The sequence below is a fragment of the Trichomycterus rosablanca genome, chromosome 27, assembly GCF_030014385.1.
Source record: "Trichomycterus rosablanca isolate fTriRos1 chromosome 27, fTriRos1.hap1, whole genome shotgun sequence".
NCBI classification, from domain to species: domain Eukaryota; kingdom Metazoa; phylum Chordata; class Actinopteri; order Siluriformes; family Trichomycteridae; genus Trichomycterus; species Trichomycterus rosablanca.
Window position 1 is genome coordinate 10,634,124 of NC_086014.1, and position 19,476 is coordinate 10,653,599.

At 39.6% G+C, this 19,476-nt stretch overlaps 2 protein-coding genes across 4 annotated transcripts; one reads left to right on the forward strand and one right to left on the reverse strand.

Annotated features, from left to right (window-relative positions):
* Positions 1–2,475: 2,475 nt before the first annotated feature.
* On the forward strand, positions 2,476–3,498 carry rxfp3.3a1 (relaxin family peptide receptor 3.3a1). The gene has a single exon (XM_062989315.1). It carries the CDS (start codon positions 2,476–2,478, stop codon positions 3,496–3,498), a length of 1,023 nt encoding a protein of 340 aa, XP_062845385.1.
* A 3,494-nt stretch (positions 3,499–6,992) lies between these two features.
* On the reverse strand, positions 6,993–14,869 carry lctla (lactase-like a). Of its 3 annotated transcripts, XM_062989520.1 has the most exons (13): positions 14,743–14,869; positions 13,833–13,993; positions 12,842–12,929; positions 12,638–12,747; positions 12,401–12,529; positions 11,727–11,822; positions 11,526–11,580; positions 10,883–11,048; positions 10,519–10,789; positions 9,756–9,882; positions 9,471–9,670; positions 8,323–8,386; positions 6,993–7,407 (listed from the first exon to the last, which is right to left on the reverse strand). In XM_062989520.1, the coding sequence occupies exons 1-13, from the start codon at positions 14,867–14,869 to the stop codon at positions 7,292–7,294; spliced, it is 1,710 nt and encodes a 569-aa protein (XP_062845590.1). In that variant the 3' UTR covers positions 6,993–7,291. The 3 variants fall into 3 exon arrangements, with proteins under 3 accessions (XP_062845590.1, XP_062845591.1, XP_062845592.1); XM_062989521.1 differs by lacking the exons at positions 8,323–8,386; positions 9,471–9,670; positions 12,638–12,747; ... (1 more) ...; positions 13,833–13,993; positions 14,743–14,869 and having other exon boundaries at positions 12,401–12,490; XM_062989522.1 differs by lacking the exons at positions 8,323–8,386; positions 9,471–9,670; positions 11,727–11,822; ... (2 more) ...; positions 13,833–13,993; positions 14,743–14,869 and having other exon boundaries at positions 12,401–12,490.
* Between the last annotated feature and the right edge of the window lie 4,607 nt (positions 14,870–19,476).

The window sequence follows — 19,476 nt, forward strand, 5'->3', positions numbered from 1 at the left end:
TCTGAGAGTGATTTTCCTCTGCTTATGGCTTACAGTTGGCATTCCAATACACTCCAGAAGTCCTGTATGAGATCTGTCCACCAAGTTTTATGACTCTCCTTCTTCTAGGACTCAGGGGTCCAGCATTAACCCATTAAGAACAACTCCAGATGTTGTTTTTGTTGTTGTTTTTCCGTCCCACTGCTAGATGATGAGTCCTACTACAATGTGCTTTACATCATGTCAACCAATACTAGGCCAAACACGTGATGGTCTCTTCTAGGACTCGGGGGTCCAGTATTAACCCATGAAGAGCAACTTTAGATGTTTTTGCTCTACCGAACACCACAGCTGTCGCATCTGTCCATCCATCCGACTGCTAGATGCTGAATTATAATGTATTTTCTTGCTCCAGAGTCCTACTATAATGTGCTTTACATCATTTCAACCAATACTAGGCCAAACGCGTGATGGTCTCTTCTAGGACTCAGGGGTCCAGCATCAACCCACATCTGTCCATCCAATCCGAACCCGTTCATCCGTCCGACTGCTAGATGATGAAGTATAATGTATTTTCTTGCTCCAGAGTCCTACTACAATGTGCTTTACATCATTTCAACCAATAATAAGCCAAACACGTGATGGTCTCTTCTAGGACTCAGGGCTCCAGCATTAACTCATAATGAGCATCTACCGAACTCCACAGCTGTCGCATCTATCCATCCAATCCGAACCTGTTGATCCTTCTAACTGCTAGATGCTGAATTCTAATGTATTTTCTTGCTCCAGAGTCCTACTACAATTTGATTTACATCATTTCAACCAATACTAGGCCAAACACCTGATGGATTCAAGCTTGTGTGTGGATGCTCAGCCATAAAAACCCTATAAATGATTTTCCTGATCAAAAGGTCACTGCTTAAAGCCGCACCACTGCCTTAAGCAAGGCCCTTAACCCCTTAATTTCTTGCTTAGGGTATCCATGGCTGAGCAGCCACACACAATCCTAAGATCACCATGCGCAATGTCAAGCATCAGGTAACTGGTCTAAAGTATATTGTCTTTGGACTGTTGGAGAACGTTACATTTAAAAGGGGGGTTAATTAGTAGTAGTAGTTCTACTACTACTACTACTACTAATTGTTGGAAGCTCTTTTTAAGGGTTTAGCCTCTTTATGGATCTTAAATACAGCACACAATAATATAGAGAAACGTGTGCTTATAGAATGCCTTTATTTGTCATATATGTATCCCAGCTTGTTGGGAATGTTGGGGTCAGAGAGCATGGTCAGCCGTTTTACAGCACCCATAGAGCTGGGAGGGTTAAGGACCTTGCTCAAGAGCCCAACAGTGGCTGCATGGCATCTTCAGATTGATAGCCCAACGCTCTACCCACTAGGCTACCACTGTCTCAGCTAGTCAGTTCTTCTAATCATAGACATAGAAATAAACTGCTGTGAGTTTGACGTTAAAGTATCTGATTAGGAGGTCAAGGTCCTAGAACAGAACCATATTCTATATTGTACATTAAACAGCTGCCAGTTCAGAAAGGTTCAACCGTAAACACTTAGAGACGAGAATTAAAGTATCACTTTCTCCAAACAGGCTGCAGGAGACGTTAAGAAATGTGCTTTTTACGGCCCCAAATGTTTTTGGTTGGTGGAACATCTACTAATGGAAAAGGAGAGATAGTGTTATAAAAGATAAGACAGGTGTTAGCATGAGTGTGAGTAGAATGGCTGATGAATTCGTTTTATAACAGCGCTGCTAAATGTGCTCATTAACCTCCCAGACTGAAATCCGGTATCACCAGGAAACACTGGCGCCCACTTTAGGGTGATTCTGCACAAACGTTAAGACACAGCCGATCATGAAATAGCCCGTGTAGACGCCCAGCTAACTGGTAGCACCAATGAGATCCTAATCCAGGTTTAATAAAGCACCGTGCCAATCAAACACCAAAATTCTGGATGTTTCAATAAAGTTCATCATGTTTACATGTTGGCTTTGCGTCGACCCTTTATCTAAGGGCACAAGTGATCCAAAACCCTGGCAGCAAAATACCCCTCACAGCATCTGCACTTATCACATTTATCTGAGGTTTGTGTCTTTTTTCTGTCTTTATTTACTTGGTATTGGTGCCAGATCGCTTCAGGGCTTTGGGTACCTGGGTTTGAATTTTGCTTCAGTCACTGTCTTTATTTTTTCTGGGTTGTCTGGTGGGTCATCTGATTTTCCCCTTCTCCCCCAAACATGCAGAAGGTATTGCGATGGACTGGCATCCTGCCCAGGCTGTATTCCACAGTGTTTCCATTTGGCGCAGAATCCAGCACGACTCAACTAAAGCACAACTTGTTTTAAGCAATTGTCGCAGTTTGAGGTTTAGATCCAGGTTAGACTAATACAGATGTTCAATCAAAGAAGACTCACCAATAGCTAAGGCGGGGCGGGGTGTAGAGTCAGGGAAGCCACACTTTTACGCACGGTTACGCACACATGCCAGGGACGAGCTGTCAGTCAGTTCTGTGCGGCGGCGTCATGGGTAACACTGAGGCTGCATCACCGGAGGGTCCGACTGAAGATCTGTTCTTTCGGAGCATGACCGGGAACACTTCAGTGAGTTTTGGAAGTCTGGAGGATATAGACTTGTCCGCGGATGGCAGTCTGCTTCTGCGGTGCTTTATCTCCCTTACGTACTCGGTGGTCTGCCTGGCAGGGCTGGTGGGCAACCTATTCGTGCTGTTCTTCATCCGTGCGAGTCAAGCCCGCAGCAAATCAGCCACCAATGTATTCATCTTGCACCTGGCTGTTACTGATTTGCAGTTTGCGCTTACTTTGCCCTTCTGGGCGGCTGATGCTGCGCTGGACTTCAGCTGGCCGTTTGGAGACGCCATGTGCAAGCTTGTCCTCTCGGCGACTGTGATGAACATGTACGCGGGGGTTTTCTTCCTCACAGCGATGAGCGTTGCGCGGTACCGGTGCGTGGCATCAGGTGGACGCAGCACCTGGGTCAAAGGAGTCGCCGCAGTTCTGTGGATGTTGGCGATTGCTGCGACTGCGCCTACTTTTATTTTCTCCACGGTCACCGAGGTGGCAGGAGAGGAGCTGTGTCTGTTGCGCTTTCCGGACGGACAGCGCTGGTTAGCCGCGTACCACCTGCAAAAGATCCTGCTCGCGTTCGTCATTCCGATGGCCGTGGTCTCCATCAGCTACCTGCTACTTCTGAGACTCGTGCGCCGCCGCAGTTTAAAACCCAGAGCCGGAGTCACCAGATCGGTCGCCATCGTCATCCTGGCTTTCTTTCTGTGCTGGACGCCCAATCACGCCGTGACCCTTTGGGGTGTCCTGGTCAAGTTAAACGCGGCGCGCTGGAACAAGGCTTACTACGTCGTGCACACCTATGTGTTCCCGCTGACCGTGTGTCTTGCGCACACTAACAGCTGCTTAAATCCTGTTATTTACTGCCTTACGCGCACTGAGTTTAGAAGGAAAATAAAAGACATTTTTCTGCGAAGCTGAAAGCGCGCAAACGTACCGTGCGCTCCTGACTGCGCGTCTTTTACACGTGGAGTACACAGTGCGCTCATAATAGCGCGCTTATGGAGGACATGGAAGACATAATACACTTTCTCCAAGACTAGAATGGGTGCCACAGAGCAATGTATGCCCCGAGGACGCCGGTTTGATCCTTGCGCTCTGAGTGTGCCGTGTTATCTTTATACGCGCGGGTTTACGCGGACATCCCGGTATCCCCCATCTCCTCATGCAGAAGGTGGACTGGCTATTATAACCTGCCCCAGGTTTGACTGAGTGATTAAATGAGCAGACTGGTGTTCTGTACTGGTGCGTGGATCCCTGAAGGAATATATAAATAAGCACAAATGTTGCATTGTGCTTCTTATAGTGTTTATTAATTGTGCTTTTTATACTGTGCACCTTGCTTGGATTGCACTCACAACATATCCCTATACCATGTGCATAAGGTTTCTAGCAGTATTTAACGCTTAAATGCCAGGCTGGATGCACAGAAGGGTCAACTAACAGAGAAAAAAATTAATCAGCAGATTAACCAGCAGATTTAACCAATATTAATTGTTTTATTAATTATTTGTGTTAATAGATAATATTATAATAATATTCCACCTCAGACATGGTCACTGTGTATGTAAATTGCCCGACCATGCAGGTTTCAGAGGTGAGACATGAACCCGGAACTGATGTATCAACTAAACACCTGATTTATGTCATTTACCTTTATCTTAGTCAGGGTCATGGGGGGTCCGATATCACCAGGAAACACCGTCGCCCAGTTTAGGGTGATCCTGCGCTTTGAGCCTTGCGCTCAGTCTATCAAAAGTTAATACATAGCCGATCCTGACACAGCCCATGTAGACGCCCAGCTAGCCGATAGCGACACTGAGATTCTAACCCAGATTTCAGTGGTGGCGTAATATGGGGTTGCGTAATAGAGTGCAGTGCCAACCAATCACCTTGCCCGTTAATGCAATGTTTTAGATTTATTTAGTTCCAAAATTCTGGCTGTTTCAATAAAGTTCATCCTGTTTAGATGTTGACCTTTTCTCTTGGGGGGCAAGCGAACCCAAACCCTGGCAGCAAAATACCCCTCACATCATCTGCACTTATCACATTTATCTGAGATCTATCTCATTATGGCATATTGGACACAACCTATTAGTATCTGAATGTTCCATCATACTGAAAACAAATGGACCTAAAGCATGCCAGCATAACTGAGCCCTTACACCAGACACCCCAACTTTAGGCGTCTATGGATCAGACCTGTGTCATTCTCTTGGTGTATGCCATACATTCACTCAATTGACCTTATCGGTCAGATTCTTTTCCATTTTCCATTTTTTCCATTGACCCAAAACAGTTGTAAAGCATAAAGAACAGCCCTAACCCTAACCTCACCCTAATATTCAGTTCATGGCTACAGCCTGGAAAGAGAGTATTGCCATTTAAGCTTCTAATGTTATTTCTTGAGCTACAGGTTGCTAAGGAGATGCTTTTGTAATTTAGTGTGTATTTTAATATATGGTGTTTTATTTTTCTCTAAAATGACAACATAAATGATCGTATATAATATATTATAGACACGTCACTAAAAAGCTGTGCGAGTGCACCTTCTTGTTTAGCTCTTGTTTACCCTGGACTGAACAGCAACTAACCTGTAGCTTTTAGGGTAATGACCAGTGGTGGATTCTTACAGAATGTAAGTATTTTATCGCTGCTTGTGCAGCAGCTATGTGTCTGTTAAGCGCATGGACAAGTCGGTAGCACTGCTGGCCTAGACTCAAAAGCTCAAACTCGCCACAACACAATAGTGGGCTAGTGTATTAGACTGCTGGTCCTCCCGGCTGGTCTGCTTGGGGTATATTTTTAAAGGTGTGACTGGGATTGAATACATTCTTAATAACATGTTTAATATAATATGCAAAGCAGATTCTAATACTGAATTTTTGTACCTGTGACAAATGCAAGCTAATGTATTTTATTACTGTTTCATTTACTGTTATGAATGTGCTATGGTAGGAGTACATGGGATATGTACAATTATGTGTTATTTTTATTTTAAGTACCAATTTCGTTCTGTAAAACAGGTTATAATGTACATAAGCTGTTGTGTTTGTGGCTAGTTTTACAAAAATTTACCTGTATATTACATTCTAATACTTGAAAACATGATTAACCTTCAATTAAGCTTGAAATTCAGATTAACTCCCTTTTTCAACTGTGCTCTTTAAACCTAAATAAACCCGAGCATTTTAGCTATAAATGAACACGTCATCTCCGTCAAGAGTCTATTAGTTCTGCCACGTTCTCTCTGGTGAGGGAATGACTCACGTCCTTAACAGATTCAGCCGGGGCCCAATCATATCGGTCTCGAAATGTGTCAATTAAAAAAATCGTGCTGTAAAGATTGTGTGATTTGGATTACACTGGTCAGGAAAGAAAAACTAAAGGCTCTGTAATGAGGTACTTTTCTTGTTTGTGTGATACATGTGGTGTTCAGAATTAATACTGTATTCTATCTTAATGGCTGTATATACCTGAGTAAGTGTTGTGATGTCATAAAAATAGCATTGTAGTGGAACATACAGTATATGCAATGAGCTGGTAATCTACAAACTGCATTTCCAGAAAAATGCAATAAAACAATAATCTGTGATTTGTTTACTGTCCTGAATGATTTATAATCTTCCTTATTCCTTATCTAACCAACCTAATTAGGCTTTGTAAAAGATAAACCATGTAGCAACTTAAGATTGCAAATAATTGAGTTTTTTACCATTTACTGTACATAATATTGTGAATAGATCCGGAGAAATGTCTGTGTAGTCTGTGCTTCAGAAAACCGTCGTCACTTAACACAGTCTGCTGCAGGAAATGGAATGGAACTCAAATACACAAAGAAAAAGCCGTAGATTCCATGCAGAAGGATTGAAAGACACTGAACAGGAAACATATTATTTATTACAATATGAATACATATCTAATATTTTGCTTATATTTCTGCAGCAGCAAGGCAACCCAGATGACCTTCCTACCTCGGGCACGACAACTGTACCCTGGACGCCCCTGTCGGCTTGAGATCCAAACCTCCGTGAGTATATTTTATCATGTCAGTATATTGTGGTAAACAATGTACTTGATATGTTGTAGACCAGCGGTCCCCAACTTGTTTTGCACCACGGACCGGTTTCATATAAGATTTAATTTTACGGACCACCCGGGGCGGGAGGATTTAAAGTGGAATAACTATAGAATGGAAAATCAACAAGACACTGCTCCCACCTAGTGGTGATAGGAGACAAAAACACCTTGGACAATAATTGCTCTTGTAGTGATCTCTAATTATTTATTCTTTTGATGCGACCTGGTAATAAATGACCTACAGCATGGTACCGGTCCGCGGCCCGGTGGTTGAGGACCAATGTTGTAAATTGTTTACAGACATACAATAAGTAAAAACAAAACAAGGACAAGAATTTTATACATCTCACAATATTATGTTTAATATATTAGAATTTCCACTGTACAACAAGCCACTGTAAGTAAACAAACTGCAATTCAAAATCTCTTCTCAATGAAAATCCACCTTTAAGTACACCATATTAAGCATCAAACCTTGACTTACCCACTTAAACTCTAATTAAAATGTTTTCCAGTGGAAAATAGAAACACCATTAGGGCCATTTCATTGTCTCCTGAAGCTGGTTAATAGCTTGATAGGCCGCAGGAATGATTATGGGAGAAACATGCTCAACAGAAGAACAGAAATGGGATTTTATAGGCGACCTCGCAAAAGGAACATAAGAAAAACAGCACTGAGCAAAATACAGACGGTGCAAACAGTCGGAACCACAATCTCCGTCACCATCTCCATGTGGCTAGTTAGTGGATCTAAAAAAAAAGAAAGTTTTCAAGGTAAATCAATAAAATAGACACGATAATAACAATGACATGTGAAAACAATTCTCAGAAATACCTAAAGCAGTTCCTAGAACCTAAACCTCATCATGAACTCGCCAAACCTTTGGCATTTCTGCTTGTTCTTTATGTTCTTTGAAGTTTCTTCTAGCTGGAGGAGCAAACAAAGGAAAAGTCCTGTTAGAATTTTAAAAGCGAATTAAATGTGTGTGCATGTTTGTTGTTGCTTTTAAATCACGGTACCTAAATAGTTGATGTTTGATTCATTGAATCATGTCTGTTTTATTTATGATTCATTATTACTAGATTGGACTTGGTTTTCTTTTGTTTGCGTCCTCCTGTGACATTCAGATGCCTGTGTAGTCTTACAAGGCAAAACCAGCGACCTGTTGTTAAATACCACTTTATTAAACTTGGCCATGATTATATAGTCAGGCGTAAGGTTAAAAAAATCAAGGCTGATTATTAAGCCCGCAGTAATGACAGGAATTCACACCAGTGGCCCCAAATGAAAATATCGGCCTTGATAGTATCACAAGTCGCTTCTAAATACCAGCAGTTTTTGTGCTATGACTTGATGCAAATGCAAATGCAAAAGAAGCATTAGTAAGCTTAACTGCTTATTCTCACAATGATAGCAATAATCCTAAGTCATTATTAAATGTACAACATGACCAAATACTACTCTGTTTGGGACATAGCCAGTGTTTTTTACCCACTTTAACTTTACTTTAGACACGTGACAACATTTTTTTTAGTAAGATAAACCATTAAAACACATGAATTGTAAATATAATTATCATTGTCATGTGATGTTGGTTAATTAGCTTTTTTTTATTAAGGTCCTTGTCCTTGTCCTAATAAAATAAGTAGCATATATGTACTGACCTGCTGCTAGAAGCTGGTTACTAGAGGTGCAGGTCTCGGTCGCCTGTCTTTTCCAGATCTCAATCTGTTACAGATATTAAAAAGTTAATTTGAATAAACAGAGCTTTTACATTACATAACATACTTTAATGTAGTTCAGATAGTGGTAAAATAGTAATACAGCCTTCTAAAATAATCATTATTATAATAATACAACAACTACTACTACTTAAAATAGTAATAATTATTAAAATAATAATAAAAAAAACTACTACTACTACTACTACTACTAATAATAATACAAAAATAATTATAATAATAAGAATAAAAAATAATATGAATTATAATAATAATAATAATAATAATGAAAAAATAATAATTATAATAATAATAATGAAAATATTAATTATAATAATATAATGAAAAAATAATAATTATAGCAATAAAAATAATAATAATAATAATAATAATAAATAATATAAATTATAATATAATAATGAAAGAATAATAATTATAATAATAATAATAATAATAAAAATAATAATTATAATAATGAAAATAATAATTATAATAATACAGCAACTACTACTTACAATAATACAACTACTAATACTAATTATAATACTAATAATTATAATAATAATTATAATAATAATGAAAATAATAATAATACAACCACTACTACTACTACTACTACTAATAATAATAATAATAATACTAAAAATTATAATAATAATAATACTAATAATAATAATATAACTACTACTGCTTCTAAGAATATTACTAATAATTATAGTAATAATAATACAACTACTGCTACTACTCATAATAATACTAACAATTATAATAATAATACTAAGAATAATCATATTAACAATCATAATCATAATAATTCATTCATTATCCTGGTCAGGGTTGCAGTGGGTGCAATTCACTGGGCGAAAGGTTAAAAAACACCCTGGACAGTTTGCTGTCCATCGCAGGACAAACACACATTTACACCGTAGGCAATTTTGTATCTCCAATTAACCTGACTGCATGTTTTCGGACTGTGGGAGGAAACCTGACCTCCTGGAGGAAACCCACACGCACATGAGGAGAACATGCTAATTTCACACATGGTTCATAGGGTTGAATATGTCGAATCGCAGCTGTACATATAAACTCACTTCTTTTTGATTGGGGAAGCCGTTGGAGCTGATGATGCGTTTGTAGAAGTGAACGGAGGCTTTGGGGTAGCGCGCTTTATCCTTGCTCCCAAAGTCCACGTAGTAGAGGCCGAATCTTTCCGAATAACCTTCGTCCCATTCAAACTTATCAAGCAGGGACCATGTGGTGTATCCTTTCACATTCACTCCATCGTTTACCGCTGACGGAGTAAGAAGACAGAATCACAGGGCTTATTTACATGACTCGGTAGAGCAAATGCATGATTAGAGATGGCAGATACTGACCTTTAAGCATTTCGTTAATATAATCTTTGAGGTACTGCATCCTCCACTCATCACACAGGTTTGTGCACATCAGCTTTTCTGAGACGCCGTTCTCCGTCACGTAAATCATTGGGTTTCCATACAGTGACTGAACAAAAGAAATAAGATCATTTAAACCAAAGGTTTTAAAGCTGTACGACCTTCTAAAAGTCAGATTCCTTAGGATGTAACCAGCTGTAGCAACCACTGACCCTTAGCTGACCTTATATATGCATCTACATACAGTATGTTTCTTCTGTGGACTGCAATGGGTTTACAGTCTGTGCCAGATACTCTGGCAAACAGGGTACCAAACTCTTACTAAGAGCTTTAGCCATCCTCAGAAACCAGAAGAAATTGTGCCACTGCTTTACCATTCTCTTCCTATTTTTCATCCGACTTAGTCATTTCCAATTCCCCACTGTGCTTCCACTGCCACTTGCAGTTATACGCACCTCTGTTATAACCATGGAGTGCTGAGGCTATTATATGCCCCGCTTACACTATTACACTGTTTCATGTGACTCCTCCCTGCTCATCCTGGCACCCGGACCAGTCCCGGATATTGCATTTTGCAGTCCATTGAAGACCCAGCCAGATTGATACTCTTTGTCGTGTTGTGCCAGCATATTAGACCACTAAGCTACCAGTTTGATAATCTGAAGTAACCCTGGTGTATAGCAACTTCCCCAAATTTATATAACCACAGTTATTGTGTTTAGGTGCTTTATAAAAGTGTAAATACCTTCACATAGTTGAGTAGTCGACGGAAGCCCCATGGTACAGAGTACAGCCATTCGGAACCAGGATCAGGCCAGAGCGGGTCAACCAGCTCAGCTAAGTCCCGGTCAGTAAAATAGCTGCTCCCACGGTTCGAAGGAAAGTTCTTCTGTGTTACGTAACGTGTTGTGAAGTGTCCGATTCCCAAGAAATCACAAGTACCTCTGACGTAGCTCTTCTCTTGCGGGCTGAAGGTGGGGAGGCGAGAGCTACTCAAGCCCTGTTGTGCACTCTTCCTGCCTTGAGACGTCAAATAAAGACTGAAGATTAAAGAATAAAGACTTTCCGAGTTAGAAATGAATATATATGGCAGATACCGAACCATTAACTTGCCTACATAGTCCTTCATGGCTTGAGGGTAATCCCCGGTATAGAGGGGCGCGGCAAACCAGCCTAAAGAAAACTGCACGTATCTGTCTGCTGCTTCGATGTCTCTCTGATGTGAGACGTCCACCGGTTCTCCCCAGTCAGCAGACAGTGAGATGCCCACCATACCTGGAATCAGACAGATTGTAAATACTTTAATGGTTTCCCCTGGTGAAGCAGTTGTCCAGCGTGTACATTACAGAGAATGCATTTAACCCCATTTTTACATTTCCTCCCAATCTAGTTATATCCAAAGACCTGATTGCATTAACCTCCACTCATGATCGAGCAGACCCGTGACTAACACACGCCCCCTCCGACACGTGTGCAATAGCCGACTGCATCTTTTGTTCATATGTGGATCAGCTTTGTGTGCAAAGAGTCACACCCTGATCCAATCACCATCCCCCCCCCCCCCCCCGCGCGCCCCGTGTGCAGGCGCCATCGATCAGCCAGAAGGGGTCATAATTGCATCAACAAGCCAATCGTTGAGCGTGGAGGTGCCCAGCCTGCCGGTATAAATATATAAAAGCTCTTATGTGTTGTATTTATCTACAGTATTTGATTGAAACCATCAGCAAATTTGTGTTTGATCATGTTCCTTACCTTTCTGCTTGCTCCGCCACTGGATGTCATAAGTGTGCCAGACTTTAGCATGTGCCTGAGTTTAAAATTGAGAAAGGATGGAGTTGATCACCCCCAAAAGGGGGCAGATACTTTTACAACCTGTAAGTATAATCATAGTCGTTCTGTTGTGGTTTGTTGCTTGATTGTATATAATGAGAATGTATGTAGGTACTATTTTACCTTAATGATGTTGTGGGCAACCTTGTAGGCACCAGTGCCTTTCAGTTTCAATCCTGGCGCATGTTCACCTGTCTCATAGCCCTCCACTGCTACAGACTGCAAAGGAAATAGGTTTAGGTCATTATATCATGTTGAATTAAACACAGCTTCATCCTACTAGGGTCGCGGTGGGTCCGATGCACTGGCTGCAATGCAGGAAACACCCCAGACAGGTTGCCAGTTCATCACAAATGGATTACATTGCAAAAGTTAATTAGGGAAAGATCATCGATTTTTATGGTTGGTCTCAAATCCTACTCAGACACACGGGGGGCAAGATGGAGAAATATCCTACACAGGGCAACAAACACTCACACACTTACTGGCTTATTGTTTGTCGGAGCAATGGAAACTGAATACCCTCCCCCATCCAAAATAATAATAATAATAATAGGGTAACTAGCAAAGCTCCTCCTTAGCAGGAATCTATATGTAATTTATATAACAGGGAATCCATTTATTCAGGAGCTACAACTGAATTGGTAGCTCTACTCCAAACAAACCTGGCAACCTTAAAGGCGTGATCTGAATGAAGATTTCACAATTACATCAGTCTGAGTGTGTTTCTGGTTCCTGGTTTGCAGTAGGTTGGATGAAAATCAAGGCTCAATTCTCAGCGAGTCCTTTTCTCTTACCCATGGATTGTTGAAGGTGATCCAGTGTTTTACACGGTTGCCAAATCTTTCAAAGCACAGATTGGCATAGTCGTTAAAAAACTGAACCATGCTGCTGTTCTGCCAACCTCCATAATTTTCCTCCAGAGCCTGAAAATACGCACAAGAGTTCCAGAGAAGCAGTTTTATCAGAGATGTGGGTGGAAATATCACTATCACTCAAAAAATGTAAATAGTAGAGCTAGCTGAGATACATACCTGAGGTAAATCCCAGTGATAAATGGTAACAATAGGGGTTATTTGATTCTCTAGGAGCGTATTGATGAGGTTGTCATAGTGCTGAATTCCTTTTTCATTGATGTGGTCAGCTAACAAAGAAACACTTGTCAGTACTGGCTCACAGTGTTACAGGATTAATGACCATGTTAAACACATAATATACAGCCTGTACGTTCTTCTTACATTTAATTCCATTAGGCAGGATCCGTGGCCACGAAATAGAAAAGCGGTAGTGGTTTAGCTTCATATCTTTCATTAGCATTATGTCTTCCTGTTAAAGATAACGCAATACATATACATTATGCTGTCTGTAGTGTTACTACAATTATCAACACCTTTATGTCTAAGAGAATCTGACCCCTGTGTCACCTCATAAATATACCCCAACTTGATCAACTTGAAGTAAAATATACCTGGAAAATGCTCCAGTTACAATTTTTTAAGAAGGTTTAGGGAAGCCAATAATTGTGGCACACAGGGTTTTACATATATACATATATTACATATTTGATATTATTAATATAATGTATGTAATTATTATTATTATTAAATCAATATTTTATACAACATATTTTAAATATATTTAAATATATTTTACATTTAATACAGTTTACTAATTTTTATTTTTATTATTTAATATATTAGATTATTAATAATATAATATTGTTTTTTTAACTAATATTATTAATAAATTAACAGTTATACTAAATACAGTATATTATTATTGGTGTTAATTATATTATTAATATTAATAACATAACATTGCATTTAATTAATATAATTATTAATAAATTCATTTATAATTGTATTTTTATTACATACAATATATTGTTATTATTATTATTAGTAGTAGTAATAGTAGTATTAGTGGTATTATTATTATTATTATTATAAATTAATTAATATTAAATATATGATATATTTGATATTATTAATATAATGTATGTAATTGTTATTATTATTAATAAATAAATAAATATTTTATTCAAAAATTTTTAATATATTAAAATATATTTTATATTAAATACTGTTTTTATTATTAAATATATTATATTATTATTTTTATTAACATAATATTGTATTTTATAACTATTGTTATTAAACATCAACGTCTTACATTTTATGCAGCACATAACACTGACGTTAAAATAAATCATTTTGCATTGTTTATCACCTTGATCTTATAGTAGCCTTCACAGGAAACGTCCCCGGTGTTGTTTAGGTTGATTTTGCCCCTCTTGTGTGAGAACACATCCCAAATGCTCATCCCTTTGCCATCTTTATCCCAGGCTCCCTCTGTCTGATATGCTGAACCTCCAGCACCCCAGGAGAATGCTGCAGTATAACAATTCATCATACTATATTGCACTTGATAATGCTTTACTTGTTTGTAATTATAGAGAGGTTTGGACTGCAGACAGGCCGGTTTAGCACCTGCACCCTCCTACCATTAAGTCACATTGTTGTAACTCAAACAGTATGCAAGTAACAAGTAAATCTTTGTTAAGGTCTTATTAAAACAGCAAGGTGGTCACTGATTGAGGAGAGCTGCAGAGTATCACTCACCCCCACTGACATACAGTCACCGGCTGCTCATTTTCACTGGCTGTTTCACACATTCTGTATGTCTTCTACCCCTTGTGCAGACACCTCGACCAGCCAGCAGAGGTCACATTTGCAGCAGCACTGAAGAACCCTATTTACCTGTTTCCCTCAGGCACAGCCAATTGCAGCCTTGCCAGGTTGACAGCCGAGATTCGAGAGAGAACTCGAGAGATGAGGATCTCGGCAGAAGTAAGAGCTAAACCATTTCTAATCTAAATTGTTTTCCCATGATAAGTCACAGCCCTTTTTGTAGGTTCATTTTGAGTATTTAGAACAAGTCCATTGCTTGTGCAATAAAAATGCCTGCCTACAGAAATCCAGTCTATAAATAGCTACAGGAAGGACACGCTTCCGTAGACGTCATTAACATTATTGCTGTAATGGCCTATGGATGAATATGTATGGAGTCAGCAGGGCTGGTTGTAAGGTTAATATGTAACTTCTGACTCATGTGGATCAGTGGAGTGTGTAAAGATTACCAGTGGGAAATGTGCTGTATTGAAATGATCCCATATCATTATTGGTCCAGTCAAAGTCCTCACTTGCTGATGCACACATTGCCAACGGAAGAAGACGGCACAGTATCAGCACTGTGTACTGCGCCATCCTGTTCTTCTCATATGTATCAGTCATTTACCAGCTTGGCCTGATCAGAAAAAGATGTCAGAGTTAGAAAAGTTAAAACTAGTTATGATTATACCAGCATTATGTTAATAACTCTGGCAATCGTTCACTAAAACGGAGGGTATGGCAACACAATCGCTTGGTTGCTGTATGTTCATTTTGCCATGCATTCATTTATTCATTCATATTGTACTATATGCAGTAAGACGACACAAAAAAGCGCTAGTAAAATAATGTAGGGGCGACACAGTGGGCCGGTGGGCAAGTAGATCCTGGGTTTGACTCCCAGCCGGAGCGGTCCGGGCCCTTTCTGTTTTGAGTTTCTCCTCCGGGTGCTCAGGTTTCCTCCCACAGTCCAAAGACATGCAGTCTGGTTAATTGGAGATATTAAATTGCGAAGTGGGCGGCACGGTGGCTCACAGCAAGGTGGTCCTGGGTTCGATCCCCTGGCGGGGTGGTCCGGGTTCTTTCTGTGTGGAGTTTGCATGGGTTTCCTCCGGGAGCTCCGGTTTCCTCCCACAGTCCAAAAACATGCAGTCAGGTTAATTGGAGACACTGAATTGCCCTATAGGTGAATGGGTGTGTATATGTGTGTGTATGTATGTGTGTCTGCCCTGCGATGGACTGGCGCCCCGTCCAGGGATTTAATGTGTGCCTTGCACCCATTGAAAAGCTGGGATAGGCTCCAGCACCCAAAGCGACCCTAATTGGATAAGCGGTTAAGAAAGTGAGTGAGTGAGTGAGTGAGAAATTATGAAGTATGTATTTGTGTGTGTTTGTTTGCCCTGTGATGGACTGGCAACCTGTCCAGGGTGTTTCCTACCTTGGGCCCAGTGAATCGTACCCACCACGACCCTGAACAGGATAAAGTGGTGGTAAAACAGACTGAATGAATGAATAAAATACTATATTATCATTACATAAATAATCCTGCAACCCTTGATTTCTCTACCTCACAGAAAGTCATTTAGACCCTGTAGATTAACCAGTAAAACCACTTACACCAGTAATATCTGTATAAGTCATTTTATCCAGAGCCGCCAATATAAATGACATAAATAATTCATAATAATATTAAATCTATTAAAAAGACTCATGTAAAATCTAATTAATGTCAATTCTTACTTGTAAAAAGTTTGAATGCCCCCTTTTAACCCCTTTTAATCCCTCATTTACTCTCATGATCACACAAGCGCTCATACCTCTTCCTGGCCTTTGATTCGTCTCTATCAGAATCTACTCCAAAACCTTCCACACTGCTCTCCATGGGTGCTCTTCTGCATCCAGCAGGTCCCTGGGCTATTCACAACCAACACTCATGACCAGCACACCAGCACAAATAGTCCTATTCACTATCAAACAGGGGGGGAGAGGAGAAAAGTGCTGGTACAAACAGATTGAATAGAAAAGCAGATTCGACTCTGTAAGCAAAGCTTATGATAATGAGGCGGATTAAGAGTTTGTGGGAGTTTGATAGTAGTGACGGGGGTAAAGGCTAAAAACAGACAAATTTTTTTTTTACCACGCATATATGTGAAAAGTAGTTGCCTGTCTAATGTAATAACTGGTCATACCTGCTACTAAACACTTTCTGTTATTTAAAGGGCCGATTGTAACATATCCTGATGTGAATGCCATAACATTAAAACCTCCTTGTTTCTACACACTCTGTCCATGTTATCAGCTCCACTTACCATAAAGAAGTACTTTGTAGTTCTACAATAACTGACTGTAGCCCATCTGTTTGTCTTTCATGCTGTTCTTCAATGGTCAGGACCACCACAGAGCAGGTATTATTTAGGTGGTGGGTCATTCTCAGCACTGCAGTGACACTGGCATGGTGGTGGTGTGTTAGTGTGTGTTGTGCTGGACAGTGAGTGTAGAAACAAGGAGGTGGTTTTAATGTTATGGCTGATCAGTGTCTATACATTTGCACATGTACAGTACAAGGACATTCTTTTTTTGCGCATATCCCAAGTCGTTTGGAAGCTGGGGTCAGAACGCAGGGTCAGCAAATGTACGGCACCCCTGGAGCAGACAGGGTTAAGGGCCTTGCTCAAAGACCCAACAGTGGCTGAATGGCAGAGCTGAGATTCAAACTGACAATCTTCCAAGCGATATCAAATGAGGTAAACTGGTTGAATGAGGACGTAGGTGAGCTGTTATACTCTTCACAAGCGCCATATGATTGTTGGTTTCATAATTAAATAATGTGTCATTTTTTGCTTATTAAATTAAAATCATTTAATGTGACAAATGCAATAAGACAGGCAATCAGAATTCCCTTTACACACCAGTCTGTGTGTAAGACTTGCACTGCTTTAAAGAAGAGGATTTGTTTCATAATTACATGTAATTACCTTGAGATTTTCTTTACTTGATCCTGTAACTAAGGAACAGTGATTTACACTCCTGTTTCCCAGAATTACATGCTATTATGCTATTTGGCCAGGAGTGGACGCAACTTTTAAAGCTTCAGTTCTATACGTGGGTGTGAGTTCATTCTGAATTACATTTCCTGTTTCCTGCAGTTCTCTGATGTATTTGTATTTAGGTATACATCTTATGCACAGATGCTAAAAATAAAGCCTGTATTATTTTCTTATTTTCTTGTGTATTCTGGTTCACAGGTGAGAGTTGTGTTGGGTATATGTGACTTTATGAGTTTATTGTTTGTACTTCAATTATAAATACTTTATTTGTTGTTGAATTGGAATCAGTACTTCAGTATTTACCCTGTAAAAATACACCAAAATAACTGTATTTATTGGGTTTTTCAGTGGCTGTTATATATCATTCATTTATTTAGCACTGACAAAAATTCAGACACACAAAACACCAATTTAACAGACACTGGAACTTAACAGCCTACAAAAATAAACAGCATTCGATTAAACTCTGATATTTATCATTTTAATACAAAGATGTAGATGTAACGATGGGTCAGAGCACAACATGCCACCCTCAAATCCTTCTTACTGGCAATAAATAACAAATAACTTAGACGCCCAGGTGCCTGCAGCAGATACTTATTGGCCACTGTATCTGCAGGGTGGGGCCGGACTATGTGTGGGGCGGAAGAGACACCTGTGCAGAATGCAGGGGCGAGAAGAGGAGGGCTGTGCACCTGTCGGAAGAGGCGTGTACAGCGACGTGCTCTCCTCGGATGCAATCGGGTATCCCTCAGCAGCAGAGGACAAATTGAGTGTGCTAAATCGGGAGGAAAATGCATAAAAAACTAATAACTTGGGTATAATAGTGCCGTTTTAATATGGAATATATAGTAAACATTTGGAAGCTAAATGGCAGAGCTGGGATTCAAACTCTCAACCTTTCGATCGATAGCCCAAAGCTCTACCCACTAGGCTACCACACTCGCATATTACTGCTTTAAGCTTCTAAACATGAATAAAGTTTCTGGACCTCTGATGCCTACATAACACATCCAGAATAATATAACGGGGAATTTTCCTTTTGTTGCCGTAACAGCCTTTGGTCCTGTTTTGGAAGCATTAGCTCGGTCAGATAATGATGCTGAGTATTAAGGCCTGCTCTCTATCTGCCTTCCAATTCCATTCCATTTCAGTAATAGTATGTCCATTTCCTTTTAAAATATGGTGTAATTACTAGTGAATGGTCAGGCACATAAAACCATCTAAAACAGCACTAATCTATACAGCAGGCACTATGGTGCCTTACTCTATTGTTTCTCTGGCATCTGCCAAATCCGAGTTCACCAGTTAGTCTGCCAGATGGTAAAACAGGATCAATAAGTCCTAGTAATGTGTTTCGACTGCTCCAGAGATTGATAGTGGTGTGCCATTTTTACATCAGATTGTTCTTGGTATTGTACATGGTGAGATTGGGCTTCGCTGTTGCTGCTAGGCCTTGAAAAAAACACAATGTATATGAATGAGTTGAACTAAAAAGCTCATTGTTTCATGTGTTGGGGAAAAAAAACATGTACTGTTACCTTCCATACACTGTAAAACAATACTTAAAAAAATGAATGTATTTTAGCACTATTATTATTATTATTATTATTTCTACACTGGGTTAAGACCTACTAGCATCACTAGAAGTCATGGTAGCCCATGTTTTTATAAAAGCTAAAAAAAAAAACACCCAGTTTGGTTTCCATTAGGAGCTTTGTGTCATTATAATAAGAAACATTCCAACATTGGCACCCACTGGAAAAACATCAGAGTACATCAATACCCAGATGCGTGAGTACAACAGCCATTATGCTTGTAATGTGCCTATAATTATTTGTAGAGTGCTGCATTTGTGGGATCTAATTAGCTATTAATAGCCGTGCTTCTGGCTTTCCAGGTTTTTTGCTTAAATAAAAATGATTTTATTTAATATAACATAAAAAACACAATTTTTGCTTTACATTTTAATGGTGAACTATTTTTTCTTCAGAAGATGATCGCACTGTTTTTGTGTGGTGTGTTTGAGGCCGTATTCATGCTGGGAAATTAAATGTGTTCACGTATTTGGCTGTCTAGTAAATGTCATGTCTTTTTTTTCAAGAATTTGGGTGTATGTGGTTGTATGTACACCGATCAGCCATAACATTAAAACCA

Coding starts and splice junctions, on each gene's coding strand:
- rxfp3.3a1 (XM_062989315.1), top strand. CDS start 2,476: ATGCCAGGGACGAGCTGTCAGTCAGTTCTGTGCGGCGGCGTCATGGGT.
- lctla (XM_062989520.1), bottom strand. CDS start 14,869: ATGGCGCAGTACACAGTGCTGATACTGTGCCGTCTTCTTCCGTTGGCA. Junction 11,823..12,400: donor TCACCTTCAACAATCCATGG/GTAAGAGAAAAG, acceptor TTTCCTTTGCAG/TCTGTAGCAGTGGAGGGCTA. Junction 11,049..11,525: donor GTGGCGGAGCAAGCAGAAAG/GTAAGGAACATG, acceptor GTCTGATTCCAG/GTATGGTGGGCATCTCACTG.